Below are 20,150 nucleotides of genomic sequence, written 5' to 3' on the forward strand. Positions count from 1 at the left end.
GCTGTGCCAGCTGCATCTGGAGCCATCTGTGATGGGGCACAGTGGGAGGGGAGCGGATGACTTTAATGTACTTGAACCCCAGACAGACCTTTCCCAGACAGTCGTCAGTATGAAACCAAGACAACTGGGCCCAGTCAAGCTGAACTGGCTGATCTGGGTGGTGAGCAGGAGACAGACGCTTTGGTTACACTATAACCCCCGGTCAGACTCACTGGGGAACCTCTGGCAGTCAGTTATACACAAACATTGGAATCTGTTTGTTTTAATGATATAATAGAGTTTTATACCAGAGGACACTTTTAACTTTTCTTTTTTCTTTACTGACTGATTTTTGTTTTACAATGCAATCCAGCTTTACTTTATTTTCATGTGTCTGTAATCCTACAGGTTTGTGTGTATGCAAACATCTCTCTGTATGGGTTCAGAGGAATTGCACCTTGACTTTATACTTCATTTGTTTCTGCAAGATTCACTACCTTTTTTGCCAAATCGACAAGGTTAAGTGTTTTGTTTTTTCAGTGAGCTTCACACAAAGAACAAACAATTTCAACACAAGCAGTTCATCTAAAAAGTCCAACTAAACAAATTGAAAAAATTCAATTTTAACAAATGTCCGATCTGTGGCATTGAACTTATGTTCAACCAACAACATATTAGGAGAAAAAAAATTAATAGATCAGTGTTCTAATTATATTAATACATGTAAAACAGCTAATAAAACATATACTGCTAACTATTAAGTTGTTTAAATTTATAATAATTTCTTTTAATAAAAAATTAAATATGACCAGTGTAGGACTTGATACCTGAAATTTAAATTTGGGTTTTGTCTTTATTGACTTGGTAGGATTTCCGGGATTATTTGTCAATAGACTCTCACTTAGTAAAATAAATAAATAAATAACCAGAGGGATATATTCAAAACGAAAACTGCACTCAACACTTTACCCACCAAACTAAGAACAGCAGAGTATATCAATACGGTCCACCACCGCAGAGACAATACAGAGGCCTAGTAATGATCTTGCAGCAAAAATATGATTAGTAAAGCACAAAATCAATTAATGCAGCAGTAGAATCAATAGGTGTCTCTCAGCATATATGTCCTACAGTTAATTAATAAACAAAAAAGCACATTAAGCAGCAGATCATCAGACTGTAGCAATGGCTGTCATTAGTCACGACGTGTCCACTGATGAGAAAGGAAAAACACGGACATAAATGTAACATGGTAAAATAGTAAACACACTAAGGCTGCAGCTATCGGTTATTTTTGGATTAGAATATTCTACTGAATATTTATTTGCGATTAATCGAGTAATCTGACAAAATAGACTTTTGCATTTTTAAACAGTAATACTATTTTGTAATTCATGGCAGAAACGACAGGTCTGTTATGTGTACGTGCTAACTAGCGCTGCTGAGTTTATCTTAATTAGCAAACATGCTAACATCAACCTCGACGTTACCGGAGAAAGTCGAGTAGAAAACGTTACCGTGTGTCGGCTCGGCTGGTTCAGGCTGGTCTGGTCCACAGTTGGAGTCAGTTTATCAGGAGCCAGTTTATTTGGTGCATTGCTTGACCGCAGTTTAACATGAATTGTTAATTTAACGCTAGTTCACTAACGTTACTTCATGTTTCCAACCGGATGCTTTCTGTTCAGATGTTGATTCACTGACGAAATGCTGTTGTGGTTCGCCAGTTCTACTTTACAGTACACGCATTGCACCGTGTTCTCATCTTTTTTAAGTCTGACACGATCCCAAACTTTAGACATTTCCTGCCTTTTACGGACAGTTTCTCTCTCCACCATAGAGCCAACGTTTGATACGGAAATGCGTTGTGCAACAGTGATTACGGTCCGTGTAGAACAATGATCCCCAGGCGGAGCAGGTCCGATAACGCAAGTGATGGAAATTAGACGAATCCTCGAGGTAAATAATTTCCTGGATTTCCTCGAGGATTCGTTGCAGCTCTAAAACACACCCATAGGCAAAGATGCTTAGACATAAACATTTGAGACCATGAGCATGCAAACACTAATATCCATGTGCACCCATTTGTGCCCTTACATACAAACATGTTTTATGTTTCCACTTTCATTGTTTCCACAGTCTCTTCTTTCACACAGAAGTGGACCCATAGAGCCAATGTATCAATAACATTCATTTCTGTGTATTGCTGAAGCCCAGACCATATTAGCATCAATTTGGAACAGGCCCAGGGTTCGATGAGGCCTGAACTATGCTGGAACCAGGCCCAGGGTTTCCACCACCATCAGGCAAGCTTCTCTATTATTTACCATGCCCGATGAGTCACCCTCATCATTATGTTACAAACAGGATTGCAATCGACAGGCTGAATCGCCACGCTGATCTGCAGCCATACCTCAGACATACATCAACACATTTTACAAGCTATCACTACATAGGCTATAACCTCAGTTGGTGTTAAAATGCAGCATGTAAGATATGTATGCTTGGTTTTACTATCATTTGTGTTTCAGGCAAATCTGCTGTATTCAGATCTTTTTTCCCTTATTTGTTCGACTTAACCTGCATTCTCCACTTGACTTCCTCGGTTTTTTACATTTTTAAAAAAAGTAGTAAATGCAGGGGAGGGGTTACTGCACAAACAATAAAAACTTTGAAAATATTACTTTTTTTTAACTTGCCTTGACACTTTTTTGCTACCCCTGTCATGCTGTTACCATATTCTGTCTGTGACATACAATCTCTGACATCACTCGAATTCCTTCTCACCTCAATCATGTGATACAGCTCAGGCTGTCCGTCTTTTAGTCTCAATAGAAGAAAAACAATAAGATTTCTATCTGTAATACTATTACCAGTTGTAATAGGGTTAGAGCTGCCTGGGTTTACCTTGGTAAGGCAGAAGAGAACTTTATTAGGTTTAAGACCTTTTGCTTTTCTACTTTTTCTGCTGCTACTGATGCATAAGAGCCTTTAAGCCCTAGAGAGAGGAAAGTACCAGCTTAATAAAAAAAGAAGTTCAAGATGGCCCCTCATCTCACTTCTTCTTCAGCGACAAACAAAGTGTTATCTTTCAGGAGGTGGAACCATTCCTATTTCTTTTACATGTTGACGGGAGTCGTTTCAGTGTGGGACTATGCGGCTGATTACAGGGGGGAGTCTTAATCAGGTGGCGCAGTCTGCTTGGGGTCCCTGGGGCCGAGAGTGTGCTACATCCTGTCAGACTGCGCAGAGAAACAATCAATCATCAGCACAGCTCCAAGACAGAGGGGGGGGGGGAGAGGAGAAAGATAGGAGAGATGGAGAAAGAGTAAAAAAAAAAAACAGGATGGGAATAGAAGGGCAGGAGGGGAAAAGAATAAGGAGACGAAGAATGAGGGAATAGAAAAGAATAAAACAGAAAGAGCATGATGAGGGTAAAAAGAAAAAGTGATGGTGTCCTTGCAAAGAGTAACTTAGAGTTATACAGAAGCTAGGACGCCTATGAAAATCCAATGAGTCTAGTTAGTCTAGAAGCCACCCTCCAAAGTAAGAGCACAGTGTGGAAGCCAAGGCCATGTCAAAGCTCATAACAACTGATGTCTAACATTTTCATTGCTCCCCTTGCCTCTCTAACCTTCACCTACATGTTTGTTTCACTGTCCTGGCAAAGCCTCATCCTCACTGTCACATTGTAAAAGTGATCACATTTTGGATGGGGTTTAAAACGACCTCACAGACAAACATCAAAGCTGGGAGGAAAAAGAATCAGAGAGGGGAACAGAGGGATTGAGGTGGGCCTAGGTTTTACACTCTCCGGGCTCTGTCTGAGGCCTGTGTAATGATGCGGCTCTTTTAAGAACGTCTTAAATGAAAGGCCAGAACAATCCTCAGTGACAGGTGGGATTCTTTATCTAACAGAGGAGGAGAGACAGGACAAGGCTAACAAACACACACAGACACAGACTCGCATACACATACTTTCGGCTATGCACATTCAAAGGGGCATGCACATACATAAACTATGGTAGATTCCACAAAGAGGATTTCCTGCTCTGTCCATGTGAAGCAGAGGGGTTGAAATGGACAAACAGCAGATCCCATAAAGGTGATTTATAGAATTTAAAAAGATGTGCGTTCTTGGCAAACCATGAAGGATATTAAGTGCTCTAAGGGAGGGCTCAGAGACAGATCCCCCAAAACCTTTTAATCTTCACTCTGGAAAAAAAATATTTTCAAAATGTTAAAAAAATGTTTGTGTGTGTATGTGTGTGTGTGTGTGCAAGTAAGAGAGAGAGAGAGAGAGTGGGGGGGCAGCTTGTGTGATATGAAAAAAGCCTGGAGTCCAGTGTTGTTCTAAGTCTGCGTCTCCTGGCAGGGCCAAAAGTGGAAAAATGTTTGGCTCACCTCTTGCCCCATCCCCCAGGAGAAGACATTCCCACCATCTGAAAAAAGAAAGAGAAAGACAGAGAGAGAGAGGCTGAGAACACAGTAAACCAACAGTCCGCAAACAATTCACAAACAATTCAAGAGAGGCAACAAATAGAAGCTTGGGGTTAAAATAGAAAAGAAAAAAAAAAAACAAAAGCGGAGGGAGAGAAGGGAAATGCACAGCTGACAAAAGTGGCTCAAGCATCATACATCAAGCACTTGTTACCTCTCCCGGTGCTTGTGATTGCACATGACTGCAAACAAGTCAGTGATAAAAATCTGAAGAAAGATGAGACCGATCGGGCTGGCTTTAAAGATCATCAATCACGGCCCTGTAAGCTCAGATATTATTAGTTCAAGTAAAGCTGCACTCTTCCATTTTATGGACATCATAAAAGACTTTGGGGGGGTGGAGGTGGAACGGAGGAGATCCCCCAGTGTTTTAACTAGGGCTGGGATGGATGTGTTTGGAAAAGCAGACTGGATGGATGGACAGCTCTAATGTAGTAACGCTAACTGAATCACACACACTGCACCGAGCTCCCCAGGGGAAGGAATGTGGGATGAGAGTGCAAGGCCCTACTTACAAAATGTTAAAATAAGTAAAAGTGTACAGTGAAAAGGCTTGACCACGTTTGTGTGGTGTGTTATAAAGTCTGTTTGTGTGTGTGCATGACTTACTAGAGGTTCAGTGACAACATGTAGGGACCTTGAGGCTAATTAATACACTAAAATAACAGTGACACTGTGTGTGTGCATTTGCAGTATATAGTATAACTGGAACATGTGGTGGACACACATTGCAGTGTAGCCAGTCTGACAAGTAGGCAGGGCACACTGCTCAACGGAGCAGGTGTTGATTTTAGAGATCATTATTATTGGTCACACGAGTCAAAATAAATCCAATTCAAAATGGCAAAAACAGATGCCCACACTGTGCACAGTTGAACTGTCACATTTTGACACATGAATCTTCTGAGATACTTCTTTTTTCAACAAAAAGCAACATAGTTTGTTTGATGATGATGATTGACATTTTGTGAAAACATTCATATGATCCTGGTTAAGTTGGTAAAAGATAACTAAACATAATAAAGATAACAGAAAACAAAGAAAAGAAAAAATGACTGCACCCTCCAAAGCAGAATTTTTTTTTTCCTGGACTATTTTTATGAATGTTCAGAGGTGATATTTCTGAGTGGATCTTGTTTAGACCTGCAACCTGAGGTTGTCTTAGGGATAATTATAGGAAAGGACCTGGATACTAATTGCTTTGTATATAATTTAAAGTGTGTGCACCTGTTGACACACTGACATCTGTTGACTAGGTTTTTTGATCATTTTGTCTAAATGTTATTTCTTTTAGACAGGTATTATATGCAATACAGTGATGACTGTTGATCATGATTTGTACTAATATATATAAAATACTATAATCTATCGAACAATAGAAACAAATGTAGGAGTCCTCATAATCATATTGGTCAATTCAATTAATATTTTCTATTAAAATATTTTTCAGTCCATACCACTGCTGCCTGGGCAATCTCTGTTTTCTATTTCACTTATTCCTCACAACATTTGTTTTCCTTTTCTTTCTCTCTGTGCTTGCCAGGGAGGACATAAAGGCTAGTGTGAAGTCCATCACTGCCTGGTGAATAGCTGCCCTTTGTGCCTCAGAACTTAATTCACAGTCTGAAAGGACCCCAGTCCTGCCATAGCACCTCTGTGTGCTGCCTGATTTAAAAGAACTTATATGTTGACTGGAGTTTGCCTGGAAGCTATGTGTTACGTTGAACATACCAGGCGTTGTCAAATTTTGAGAATTCAAAAAAAATCAGAGGGTAGAAGAATGGGGAAACCGCATTACAGATTTCTCTCTTTAGTTTATTTTTTTCATACCAACTTGTGAACATAAACAATTCTGGTGCCAAGATTGGTCTCGCAGTAACTAATGTCTGCACTGTTGTCAAGGTAACCGTACTGTTTTTTTTTTTTTTCATGGCTGACTTGACCTTATTCAATATATAGACCTCCTCACCCTCCATGCATTACCATTATATCACACCTAAAGTAATGTGATTTGGTGTTGCAGCAACAGTATGCTGAAACAGATATTGCAGTAATAATTTCATATGTAAGTTGTTTTCAGAAAGGAAATATTTTTATTACCATTTTAGGTAACATAATGTTTTTTTTTCCTGCTTCAGTATTTGTGAAAATGGATGGTTGCAGAGGGCACCAACAGCACACTAGCCTCTTTCCTGGTCTTTAGCTCTCCTCTCTCAGAGACCAGGCTTTTTAGGCCTGACACTGGCACCCTAGTGAACAAAAGGACTGCACGGCTTAGGGCTGCCCTGGAATGTCAGCGGGTTCACATTTCACATGCAGATGTGTGACCCCAGAGCCCTTTAGTAGGAAGGTGCGTTTTAACCTCACAGAGAAGCAGAAGGAGGGGAGAAGAGGGGTAAGGGGCACCTTAAGGGGAATCTGAGATGGGGGAGGGGTAAAAAATTAGAATGAGTTTGCACTGTTTGCATCTGTTCTTCCAATGCTATATGTGTCTCTCAGTTTCTATCTTCTTTTCCTTTCCCAAATCACTGTTGCAGACTGGTAAAGTCTGCTGATAGACCTTATAGAATATTATAATTGTCGATTTTCTGAAAACTTGTCAGAGCCATCTACTTAATGTGTGATCTGCAATGCGCCCCCTCTCTCCCCGCTTCTTTGGAACACATGAAAGCATTAACTTTTAAAGTGCACACTTAAGATTTCTCCCCAAATAATTGAAAAAGCACAATGGGAGGCGTTATGTAAGGCAAAACTACTGTGAGCTCTGCAAAAGAAACCGAAGCTACTGTCATCTGCTCTCTGTAGGCCCAGCCAGGCACAGTCTCAACTCAAGGGCTTCACACTTCTATAGCTTGTTCTCCTTCCCTCGCTGCTCTCCCTAGCCTCTCTCTCTATCTCCCTCTCTCCTTTGCTCTCGATAGCGAAAACTTCAAAGACAACATGATCTTCTGCAAAAGCAGGAAAACATCAAGCACGTTTGTTTGTTTTGACCTTGAAACCCGTTGTTACAACCCTCCACCTCCGACTTGCAAGTCCTGCAAAATACATGAAGAAGAGACTAAATCCAGAGCTGCGTTTTTCCCTGCTTGCCTTCAACCCTCATCCTTCCATGTGTATTCTTGTGTAATTTTAGTAGAAAGCAGCTCTGGCATATGGCATTGCATCTACTATGACAACCTCATGAAACCAGTGACACAAGTACAAGCTTCCTGAGAGGTGGAGGAACATCAACTTTTCATTTTATACATTTCAGGAAGAAAATGAAAATCAAAATCAATACCACACAAATGGGTGTGTACACCCAGGGAACACATGCACACATTTATGTTTCCGCGCTGACTCATCTAGCGTGGCCTCTGTAGGTGACTGGGCTGGGGATTGGAGTTACAATTTCTTTCTGGGAAGTGCAAAGTGCCTCATCTATCAGCAGGTTGCTGCCTCCAGCCAGGCTCAGATCTGTCATAACAGGGAAATTGAGACAATAAAACCTTATAAAAAATACAGAAAGCACAAACTGTAATGCTAAAAGTTATCTAAGATGAGAATAAAGTAAAATCAAATCGACCACTCAGGTTTATAATATTCTATTATCATTCTACAGAACAGTTATGCTTGGATCTATCCAATGTGGTTGACCTTGAAAGACATACATCAAAAGCCTGATTACTATATAAAGAATCCCTTATTATATGCTGAGCTTTACTTGAGAGGTGTATTGTGGTTCACTGCAATGATGGTGATTAAAAAAAAAAAACTGGTCTTTGCATTTATGTTGTTAACCTGTTATCAAAACACACTTTCACCCACGTGATTACTTTCAGTTTCAGTGCTTATCTGAGACTGACATTTTGTTCTGCAAAGAGATGAATGTATATTCATGCAAAGAGTGTTGCGTGTTGTGTGTGTGTGTGTTGTGTTTAGCAGTTCTGCCCTCTAATAGTTGAGACATCTACAGGTATAGCATCCACAGCAAGGGCAGGGGAGCAAGGGAGCAATTCATAGGCCTGCGTAGCCATGGCAACTAAACAAGGAATAGGCTAGATGTCAGGCGAGCATGGCTAAATTACCCATTACAGAAAGCAGGAAGGGGAGAGAGGGAATACTGGTCAGGGCACAAGAGGCTAATGGGGAGATAAGATGGCCAACATATAGACTACACACATATAGGCACACAAGTACACAAGTGATCCCCCCACAGCCCCCCCCCCCCCCCCCCCCCCCACACACACACGCACACATGAACACATACAAAAACAATAGGAAAACATGGATTGCCACATGCATATGCCAGCGCAAAAACATACTGACATAGGAAAGTACAATTAAATGTGCACAAACTCTGACAAATGAACACATACAAACATGATGCATAAAGATAAACAGATGTAGACATCCAAATGTGCGCGCCCACACAAATGAAAAAACACATGAGTGCACAAACATATGTGCACACACACAAGAATCCAAAGGGCACAAAGGAAAGACAAAATGGTTTTAATAAAGACGCCCTCTTGGAGAGGTTGCTCATGAATGTGAGGGAGATGTATTTATAGGAATCCTCCAGTGAGATCCTCTCTGCTCAGCCGTGCATTTGTGCAAGAGAAAGAGAAAGAGAGACAGAAAGGTTGTGTTAGTGCCTGTTTTTCATCCTAATCCTTGATGCCTGGCCTACTCCTTGAACCTATACTAATGAATAAAAGAATAAAGAATGAATTGGTGTAAGTGTCTAAACCACTGCAGGTGTGAAAGGGCAAAAGGGGCATTGGTCTGGTGGTGGGCTGTGCACAAACATGTACACACACAAACACACAAACACCCACACGTTCAAGTAATCAAACTAGGTTGTGTGTATCGAAACAAATATCTATGTTGTTCACATACTCACACTGTGAACTACATAGTCTGTGCACACGCTAACACCAAACAACCTCATGCACACACTGACATGCAACCCCTACACACACACAGGCACGCTCCTCCTGACTTTAATGCTGCACATTCATTTGCATGCGCCATAATTAGCGTCAGGCACACAGAGGCTGGTCCTGGGGGAGCTCTGTGATAACCGCTTCCCCTTCTATTAGGGCTCTCATTCCAAGAGTGTCAGACATTGCACATCTTCATTGTGGGGCCTGCAGCACTCAGTGGAACCTCTTGCTGCTGTAGCAAGACGGTGGCGATGAGGGGCTGGAGGAATGGTGGAGGATGCTAGCTTCAGTGGGGTGTGGGTTGAGGACGGAGAAGAGAAAACAAGGGCTGAAAGATGTAAAGAAAAAAGGAATGAGGCGATAAGTTTGGAAGACAAAGAGAAAGGGAAAAAAGACAAAGAGAGGTAGCAAATGGCAAAGGCGGTTGCACATTGTGCAGAAGACAGACAGAGACACAGGCTGGACAGAGGTAATGAATGCAGTTATTAAATTGTTTCAGCTGCAAAGAGGTCTATTCTTATGCCATTATAAAGGGAACAATTTATCCCCACTGATCGGCCCTGTCTCCTTTCTCCTCGCTCACTTTGATCTGCCAGCATATTGCCTTGATGTGTCCTATTCAATAGCGAATCTGGGGCAATTTTAATGCTTTTGTACCTCGCCACCGCTCCACTTCTCCCTCCCTGTTTAAAAATAGCTGTTAATTATAAGTGCAGTTTAAATGTCTCTAGTGACCCAGAAATGCAGGTTGGAGTGAGAAGAAGGGATTGAGCATCTCCAAGTTTAAAAAGAGCAAGACACTATTTCTTTCTCTCTTTTTCATGCTTTCTTCAATCTCTCCTTTCTCCTAACACCCCCCCACCCCCCCACCCTCAAAGTTCTTTGTCTTCTCCATTCACTTCCCCACCAATTCTACTTCTCAATTCCTTTAGAGTTTCTCCACATTTCTCTTTCCACATGTCTCAGTCTGTCTTTCTCCTCTGTGGTGTTTCTTTGGCTCAGTGGGAGCGAGCAGGCTACAGGAGAGAGAATTCAGTTCTGTCTCTCTAACACACGAGAGAACTGCAGCGAGACATCGGAGACCATGGCTGTGAAACCGCTTCAGTCTGCAGATTGTATGTGCGTCACACCGAGTCTTTGTATCTCTCTTCTCAACTTCCTACTTTTATGCAGCCACAGGAGTGGGATGTTGAAAGGAAAGGCATGTGAAGGTGCGCTAGGTAGCGCAGTATGAGGCAGAGGCGCAGATTATACCTGTGGGGAAGAGAAGGGGCTGTGCAGGGACCTGAGGTGTGCACCTGAGGGGTGCAGCTTTATAAATAAAGCATTAGCCTCTTGAAGGAAAAAGAGATGTGAGGGGCTGTCTCTGCAACTCTCTTTTCCCCACTAACTTTAACTAACAGTTAACCCGCAGGCATGTACATGTACTCCTTTCATCGCTGAAGAGGTACATGCAACCGTACAAAATTTAAAAAAAAAAAAAAAAAACACCAAGAGGTAAACTGTGGGATTCTCTTGTGGTAGACCTTTCCACTTAGGAGAGGTCAGGGATATTCTTCCTTTACATAGGAAGTCGCTGACATTGTTGCGGCACAGACCGAGTCATCCTCTTTTGGTTATTTTGTAGAATTGTGTAAGAATAAAGTTAAAGTTAACAATGGGGCCGTTGTTTGTTATTTTGTAGCAAACACAAACCATAATGTGAAACTCTTAATCTTAATGTGAGCAACTCAAAGTATCTTAGAACGCTGTGTACTCCTGCTCCTACGTGGAGGTCTCATCTCTTCCGTTGTATTGGCAGTACTTCATGAATAAAAAAGTAATTTGAGGTATAACTCAGAGTAAAATATAGTAACCACATGTTCTCCCACAACTTCCTCTGCACCCACTACCCTAACATTGCTGTCAAACAATATTAATGTATCGTACAAAAGTATGACCCATCACAGTAGAAAAAAAAAAAAAGTTTCAAAGTCATACATACAATACATGATACTGTGCATATTACATTTTATTGACCCCCTGTAGTGTAAAGGAGATGTCACTGAACATGCACCAGATCCATCATGTTCCTCGGACATGGTTTATGTGTAGTGTGCTGGACCTCTTTGACACCAACACTTTGAAACTGTTTTAAGTTTCATGGTCAGTATGTTCCTTTCGATAATGTAGCACAGTATGCTGACCTCACACAGTGTTCTGGTCGTTGGTCTATTTGGCTCCAACACAGTTCAGATCCAAGTCCATCTTACTGTATTTTTAGATTTATGCTCATTTTATTGTTCACACAAATCCTGGCTGAAACAATAACAGGAAACTGATTGGCAACACTTGTGGAGAGAATACTGTGAAAACTGCTTTAAGCCAATTAACTCCATACCCCACCACTAACGCTCTTATTGCATGTTCCTTCCTTCCCATTCTCAAAGTGTACGTCCCTAAACCTGTCACTAACCGTGTTAATGCTACACAGCTGTGTATTCATTGACTGCAGAGGGTGATAAGGTGATTTTCACTTTTCTATTAACTTCTGATACAAGACCACTGGAAAAGCAAAGGTCTCCTTCCACTCATGGCATTTTTATTGTACTTTCAGACTGCTTCAGTATTGCCTTGTTTATGATTGCATCTAGACTAAAATTACTATATGACACATGCTAACCTCAGCACACTGTAATGTGCACTATTGGCTCTAACTAAAAATGAATATGACCTCAGTGTCTCTTCACTGGGTGCCCAGCCAATGATATACAGTATGTCTCCATTAGTATCCATAGTCTGACCTGACAATGAAAATATGTACAGGAGATGACTGAGCAGTGCTGAAACAAGTACTTGGTGCGGGTCCACTCACTCAAGGCGGGTAAGGACTTGACAGATAAATGAGAACAATGTATTGGTTTGTCCACAGGCATGCCGGCAGTGACAGAACACATAAAACAAAGTGTTAATGCTGTCCTTGGTAAGGAAGGCATGATAGTAAATAAAATGTTATCTAGTAACACCATGAGAAGCATCTTTAAACATCAGCACTGCCTGAGGAAATCACATAAGTGTTAGCTAGTGAAAGTGGCTCTGACTCAAAGTAACAAGGCCGCCACTGTAAGATGAGCTAAAGGATTATTTCTTGCTGAAATTCAAAACTATTAATCTCACAAACAGTAGTTGCAGTTTGTATTTTGTATTTGCTCATGTCAAAGGGAGATAAATTACAGGTTTGCTTCATATCAAACAAACTGATGTTTTATTTGTCAAGACAATAAAACAGTATGGCATTAATAAATCAAACGCCATCCTGACACCTGGCCATCACCTCTAATGGTCAACTTGTTAATTCTTTTATGCCCATGACATTTAGTTGACAAGATTAACATATTTATTTTCCAACTCATAGAAAGTTTCTATTTGTTCTTAAAAGCTAGATGGCAAAAGTGAAAACAATAAATCTGATGTGAAATACTGTACTGCCATATTTTAGTTTCTGTCCATCATGAAAGCACTCTACACGGAATGATCTGTATTAAATTTGCTTTGGATTCATTTGGCAATTCAGTAATCCACAGGTTTGACTGAGCTTGGCAATGCTTTACAAATTTCCTTTGTGTTCAGTATCCCACATGCTCCGGCAATAGACATGCACAAATTTATGCCAGTGTAACTTAAGTCCCGAAAGCACATATCATCAACTGGTGTTCAACATGGAAAAGCTAAGAAAAAAAAGATAAACAAGGGAAAAAGAAAAAAAAAAGATGAGCAACAATGACAGTGCAGAGATAGGAATGAGAGAGGGTTAATGACCTTGATATGACTAGGTGCACTGAGAGCCCGTGGAACCCATTGCAGTGGTTTAGTACAGCTGGTTTCAAGAAGAGATGAGGAGCTGGGACTTATTGGCTGGTGTTACACATTAGTGTTGTTGTTAGCCAGAGGGCATCAAGCGTCATTGTGTGTGTGCATGTGTGTACACAGCGAGGGGTACGAAGACATCCCGGTCGAGGCCTTGCATGGTGACAGAGGCTGATACCAATCTAATGAGATAAGAAACGTATGCAAATGAACCTGGCCACAGTTCACACTAATCAGCTTAACGCCCCGATAGGTATCAGCTATCTGTCGCGGCGCATGCACACACACTGGCACACACATGCACTCAGACTCTCAGAAGTTAAAGCAAGTGAGAGGATTTGCTATGCAATGTATAAATATATAAATACACACAAATAGGCCCACTCACACAACACACAGGTCAAACTGTTCCTAACACCTGTAAACTAAATGTACCTATGTAAGCTTGTCACATAGTGAACACATAGTGTATTTGTGAGCATTGAGAATATGAACACACTTACACACTATACATACACACTATACATATCTGGTATAAACCAGATTGGTGAATAAGTTGTGACTTGTTCTTGTGGATTGTTGTCCATGTGTCATTAACTAGCACTGTATTTTTGTAGTGACTTTTCAGCATCTGTTGTAGAAGACAAAACAAAACAGGAATACCATTATTCCAGTCCATGTTTAATGTTTTCAGACAACTGCACAATGTCATAGTGTTGTTATAAATGGTGTCACCCACAGGACTCTTCAAGCTCTCTAGCTATTATTATCTGTGGGAATTCAACATGGTCTGGTGACCACCACTAAAAGGCTAGCCCTGGAATACCACAGCTTCCTTTAATTCATTGTATTCACTCGCCTTCTCTGAAATGCTTGCTATCTGACTCTGTTTATATTAAGGTCTAAATATTTTTCATTTAAAATGATTGAGTAGAGACAGTAGGAAGTACTCCGTATTGAAAATAGATCTGTTCAAGAGCTGCAGACTGGAATTTAGCTTTGAACCTTTGAATTTTTCATTTTTCTGCATGCCATGTCTTTACAGATCGTCTCTCTTTTACTCTCTCTCTCTCATTTTGGTTCTCTTCATGTCTTTCTGCCTCTTGGATCTCTCGCTGACATTTACCACTAAGCTACCTATTTCGGTCGACCTATTCTTAAGCAAAGCTGGGCCAAGACATCTTTATGGAAATCACCGCTCTGGGTGTGTTGATTTGCAAAGGGCATGGAAGCAGTTCAGGCTAGCCTTGCCCTCTCTCAGGTTATACAGAGAGGGGAAGATGGAGATAGAGAGACAGATGCTGACTTCCACAAAGACAGATGACGTAGAGGAAGTGAAATAGAGAGCACCTTGCTATAACTATATTGGTTGGCTCCAGTATGTTGGCGCCCATCTTATCTGGCTAGAGTCCCACGCAGCATTCATCTAATGAAAACCTGGCTGGCTGGCTGTCTCATCAAGGCCCATTGCCAAAGGTTCCTCTCTCTGCATCAAAGTCACTCTGCTTTAATGTAGCTTTTATCAATGGCCAAGTAAAAGCAAACAACTTCACTGAAAATTTGAAAGAAACCATAAAAAGAAATCTAAAGCACAGATGAAGGGAGAGGACTAGTAATTCTTTGGGGGCATGCGGGTGGACTTATTGTGGTAACAATCAAATCAGAGAAAGGATGTTTATTATGCATCCCCGATCGTGTGTGTGTTCAGTGTGTGCATACACACATACAAGTGCTGCTTTTCACGCACCTCCAGAACCACAGATAAATGCACACACGTGTGGAAATGCAGGCATATACGAAGACATTAGCTACTGCATTTAGTCCACATGGTACAAGCACGCTACACAGCCGTCATGCTTTGAAAAATTCCCAAGTGCCGCATTACAGTAGACTGCTAAAACTGTGTTGGCTGGTGATAGCTCAGAGACCACAGCCAGACTACAGTAGCAGCCAGTCCTCCAGTGGATGACTGGGCTCTGAATATGAGCTCAGTCACTGTAACAAGCCCCACTTAGTCACTGGCTCTATCATGGTCTCTGTCTCCATAGACCTTCTATGCAAACAGGGCACTTAAAAACACTGTTACCAGGAGATTGCTCAAGCCTTAGTGAGCAGTTCTGAAGTGGTGTGTGTGAGAGAGGATGAAAGGAGGGGTTTGATGAAATAAGAGAGGGATTAAAAAAAATGAGTGGGGTACAAAAGGAGAGGTTTGCTGAGGAAGGTATTGATGGGGCTATAGAGTATACTAGCAATTAGAGGCTAATACAAGTTGCTGGTTTGATAAATGGGTCACAGTTAAAACAACGACAAATTACAAAATGATTCTGCAGGTGTAAAAAGGTGAAAAGAAATAACTGAGTAACCTTGTGTTGAACCATTGTAGTCAGAAAGAAATGAAACCCATACGGTATGCTGAATTGTTGCCTAAAGTACAATGTCTGGTTGCAAAAGTTCTGCTTTTAAATGTCATGTTTTTTGTTAGAGCATGACTTACAACATGTTTCAGTTTAAAAAATCAGATAAAAATGTCTCCCCCCAACTCTAAACAGTTCTCCTTTTGAGAACATCATTGTTTGTGGGTTCATGAGAGAAATTGTGAAGACCTGTTTAACCCAGATGAGTCATGTGCTGACCCATAATGTCTTATCCTCACCCCATTACTGCCTCCTCCCTGTCTCAGTCTCCACTGCTTCCTCCCCCACCCATCTGTCTCTCATCCCTCTCTCACCCCCTTCCCATCTTTCTCTCATCTCTCTCTCGTCCAGCCTCTCATCACTTGTTCATAACTTCACAGCAGTCATTCAGCAGAGTCACAGTTTCCATCAAAGAGACCAAGAATAGATATTTTTAGGCAGGGCCTCACTTTGAGCAGCCTTTCCACTGAGAATAAACCATGTCCAAACATTAATACCACGTTACACAGAAAAGGGCATGAGGTAAGTCTCTCTTTCTTCCCCCTTTTTCTACTCCCTCACATCTTCTTTCTTGTAGGAGAGTTCCACCATGATCCTATAGTACCCCAACCCCTCCACACATACACACACACACACACACGCACGCACACACACACACACACACACACACACACACACCTTCACTGCCCCCTTGCTGTCCTCTGGATCTATGTCAAAGAAGAGGGCAGATTGGGAGTAGGCATGGGTGCAAGCCAAAGTATTCTGGGAAGGGCTCCAAAGAACATATTTGTTGAGTGGGGAAGAGAGCGGAAATGGCCTGGTGTCTGAAGGGAGGCACGGTTGAGAAAGATGGGTGAAGCAAGAGTGAGACACAAGGAGTAAGGTGGGAAGTTGAGTCACTGCGTAAAACTGAAGTGGACGGTGAACTGGGAGGGTTGGTCTTGTGTGAGGACTGACTCATCATTTATAAAAGGTGGACTGAGATTCAACGTTCCACATTGTTCTTGTGTTGAAAAAAAAAACAAAACAAACAATATGTAACTTTATGGTTTGGCACCCTAAATCTTTTAATGCACAGAGGTAATGTGCAGGTGCTCCAGGATATAACTGAATTATTAAGAAAATATTATTTATACAATTTTGGATTCAATTTTGTAATGATATACTTTACAACAGCTATTGAGTAGCATGTCTATTGAAGAGTGGAATTAAGAGATGTACAATGTTTCAGAGCTTCTGTAATAGTAGCAGTGTGTGAATGTAACTCTTATACAGCATGTACACTATGCACAGTAGGCACCTGTTGAAATACTGTGTGTGTGTGTGTGTGTATGAGATCTATGTTATATGGCTGACCTGTGACATGCCATACTTCAGTGCAAGGGGTTTTGTAGGGTCAGTGCTATTTTACACACCTCCTGTAAAATGAGTGACCTTGGAACAAAACATACCGCCTGTGACAGAGGCCTTTGGAAATATTTATTTTGCTGCCATGGATTAGGAGTGTTCTTTTATAAACAAATACCAGTAAATGTGTATTTATTTCAGCTACTGGCCTGAGATTTAGTTTTGTTGCTATGTTGCAGTAATTGACTCTTGTTCAGCAGAATCAGTTCCAAGCCCTGACAGATCATGTGATACAGTTATTTTACTCTTGAATTTACAATAACAAAAGGAAATATGGACAATTTTCCCCCACTCATTTTAAAATGTTAGCATTGTTAGTATTTTATAATGGCTACCAGTACTATCTCAGTGTGGCCAGTATGTTACAAAGGGGAAGAAAGGCAGAGCTGGAGGGGGTAGTGTCTTAGACAGCTTCCAAAGATGACAGTGAAAAAGCTAACCTACTTGACAAATGCCATCATGAGAAAAGCATCTTTTGGCTCCATATTTCTCATGCCACTATACTCTTAACAGAATGTGTGTTCACATACCCTGCGAGGTTGGAAAAGTAAGATCAAACAGACTGTTCAGTAGTTGTACAATCAGGCTTCCTTTGGCTGTCTTTTTGAATTCTTTCTGTCATACACACTCAATTAAAAAGACAGTGTGCTTAGATATGCAACAGATGGATAAATATAACACAAAGATGCATACACACAAACACAAAACCAAACTCAAATCACCACATAACCCCACACACATGTACAAAGCATGCGAACACTAACAGGCATGTGGGGGTCAAGCATAGCACATCAACTGGAAGCGGCACCTTCATGTAAATTCTTCCCTCTTGACAAGTAAGCATTCTCATGAGCTCCAGTAGTCAGCTGTCTACTGCATTCTCCAAGGGGCAGACATGACATTATGTTAATTCGAGGGGCCTCCTAGATATGTGAGTGACTGTGACTTGTGAGTTGCTAGTGCCCAGATGCATGTATGTTTTAAAGACAATGATGTATGCCAATATGTGCCAAAAGAATAGCATAAATATTGTATGGAATAAAGTACATACTGCCTGTATGAATAATGCTCGAAATCAATATTCAGCATATAATTCGATATCCAATTACATGTCTGTTGTTCACCTTGAAAATGTATGTCCATCTATCAGCATCAATCTAGACCCAACTGTGTGGCTACAAATAGATGTGAAAAGTGGCTCAATCCCCATTGAATGTTTATCCAGGAAGGTGGATTATAGCAAAACGAGCATGTCCGTGCCACAGTGCTGGGCCTGATACCACCATAAGCCTGGCATTTCCTGCCCTATGAGAAACATAATTAAGAGTGTGCTGGGTGGCATCAGAGCCTGAATCCCCCAGACCTTTATGTGGCTTTCAGTCAGCCAGGAAACACGAGGTTATAGGAGGAGATAACAGTAACAATTCCCCAACAAAGAGAAAAACTAACACAGACAGGCACGTAGCTCATAAATGAAAGAAATTCTTCAAATAAAAGCACGCAACTGGCCCTGAGAATATGTCAATGGACATGACTTAGAGCACACACCTGCCAGCACAAACCCACACACATACACACTTGAACAAGAAGTTACTGACACGCCTCTGAGCCTCTCACTCCCTGGAACACCGATTCTGACCCTTTGCTTGAAACACAATGATTCATACAGACAGCCATGCAGTGCCGTACAAGGAGAAGTAGAAGTGAACGGCAACAATTAGTCTGTGAGTAAACAAGTCCTTCAGTTACAACCCCAGGCCTCAGTTCTTATATCGCCACACCCAACCTGGAAGGGACTGCTTTGTAAGAGAAGGGGCAGACTGTTGAATCACTTAAGCTGCACTTCAGTGTGCATGAGAAGAGTTTAAGGGAGAGTAGTAAGAGTCCAGCCCCTGAACTTGACAGCACTACCATGAGTACTTTAAATAACATTGCAGAAAAAATATAAATTCTCAGATGATTCTCATGTAAATGAAGAAGAAGAAACATCTGTTTATCGGAGAAAAAAAGAACAGGACATCCGTGTAACATGGAAATTCTCATAAACAAGTCAAATTGGAAAAAAAACAAACCTCTTGGTTTAATTAAAGAGGAACTGAACAGAGGAATGTGTGACTCCTGACAGCTCTTTATAGCCCTGGTGAAAAGTCTGTGGCAGGTAGCGAGAAGAAGAGATTAAGGCAGAGCTGGGACAAAGGCCATCTCCATCAGTGGACTACTATGTTTTTTCATCCCCGTCTTTGTAGGCTGTCAACCCAGCACAGGACATGTGTGTGGGTGAGTGTGTTCACTCATGTCTGTTGATGTGCATATATGTGCATGTGTGCCTGTGGTACTGAAGTGAGAGCATAGGGCAGGGAGGGCATGGGGTTCAAGGAAGCGTAAGGTAATCCTTTAAGTGGGAGACTTTACCTCTATCAGAAAGTAAACAACCAAGCAGTTGAGGGAGTATTGTTGTTGGGTAGTGTTACAGAACTTCAAGTCTGCCCTGGGGTACCATGTGTGTGTAGCGGGGAGGGATACAATGTGTGTGTTTGTGTGCGCGTGTGTGTGCATGTGTGTGTGAACCTTTCAAGCCATGTCTCACGCTGGCTGCAGCCTTGAAAAGCTCTGTGGCAGGGAAAAAGAGAGCAGATGCCTCTTCACTGGGGTGCATCGGGCCACCAAATAGCAAATATCACTGATCATGTCCCAATTCAATTACAGCTTACCAACTGATGCATAACAGAATCTGCTTGTGTGTGTGTGTGTGATTGAGTGTGTCCTTGTCCCTGTATGTGTGTGTCTGAAAAGTGTGCATGTTATGTGTGTGCGGGCATGCGTAGCTGGCGTGTTAGCGTTTCGGGGGTTAAGGGGAAAGGAGGATGACCCCACACAGCTGACGGTCAGTCATGCAGGACAGGACAACACAATAACACTCTTGTTAACCAGGACATGGCATACCTCCCACCTGTTACCCCCAGAACCACACACAGGCAGACACATGCTTGCACAGGAACAGACATGCTTAAAAAGACACACACACACACACACACACACTTTATTCAATACACACATACACCTTGGGAAAGTGTTTCAA

The 20,150-nt window shown here is 41.6% G+C and overlaps 1 protein-coding gene across 2 annotated transcripts in view; it reads right to left on the bottom strand.

The window, feature by feature from the left end:
• Positions 1-20,150, bottom strand: part of LOC113138710 (RCC1 domain-containing protein RUG3, mitochondrial-like) — a 274,667-nt gene that overhangs the window by 14,315 nt on the left and 240,202 nt on the right. For both annotated transcript variants that reach the window (XM_026321378.2, XM_026321377.2), the window contains exon 8: positions 4,381-4,418. In XM_026321378.2, the coding sequence (XP_026177163.1) occupies positions 4,381-4,418 (38 nt within the window). The remainder of the gene's footprint in view (positions 1-4,380; positions 4,419-20,150) is intronic.

The sequence above is a fragment of the Mastacembelus armatus genome, chromosome 9 (assembly GCF_900324485.2).
Source record: "Mastacembelus armatus chromosome 9, fMasArm1.2, whole genome shotgun sequence".
Classification (NCBI taxonomy): domain Eukaryota; kingdom Metazoa; phylum Chordata; class Actinopteri; order Synbranchiformes; family Mastacembelidae; genus Mastacembelus; species Mastacembelus armatus.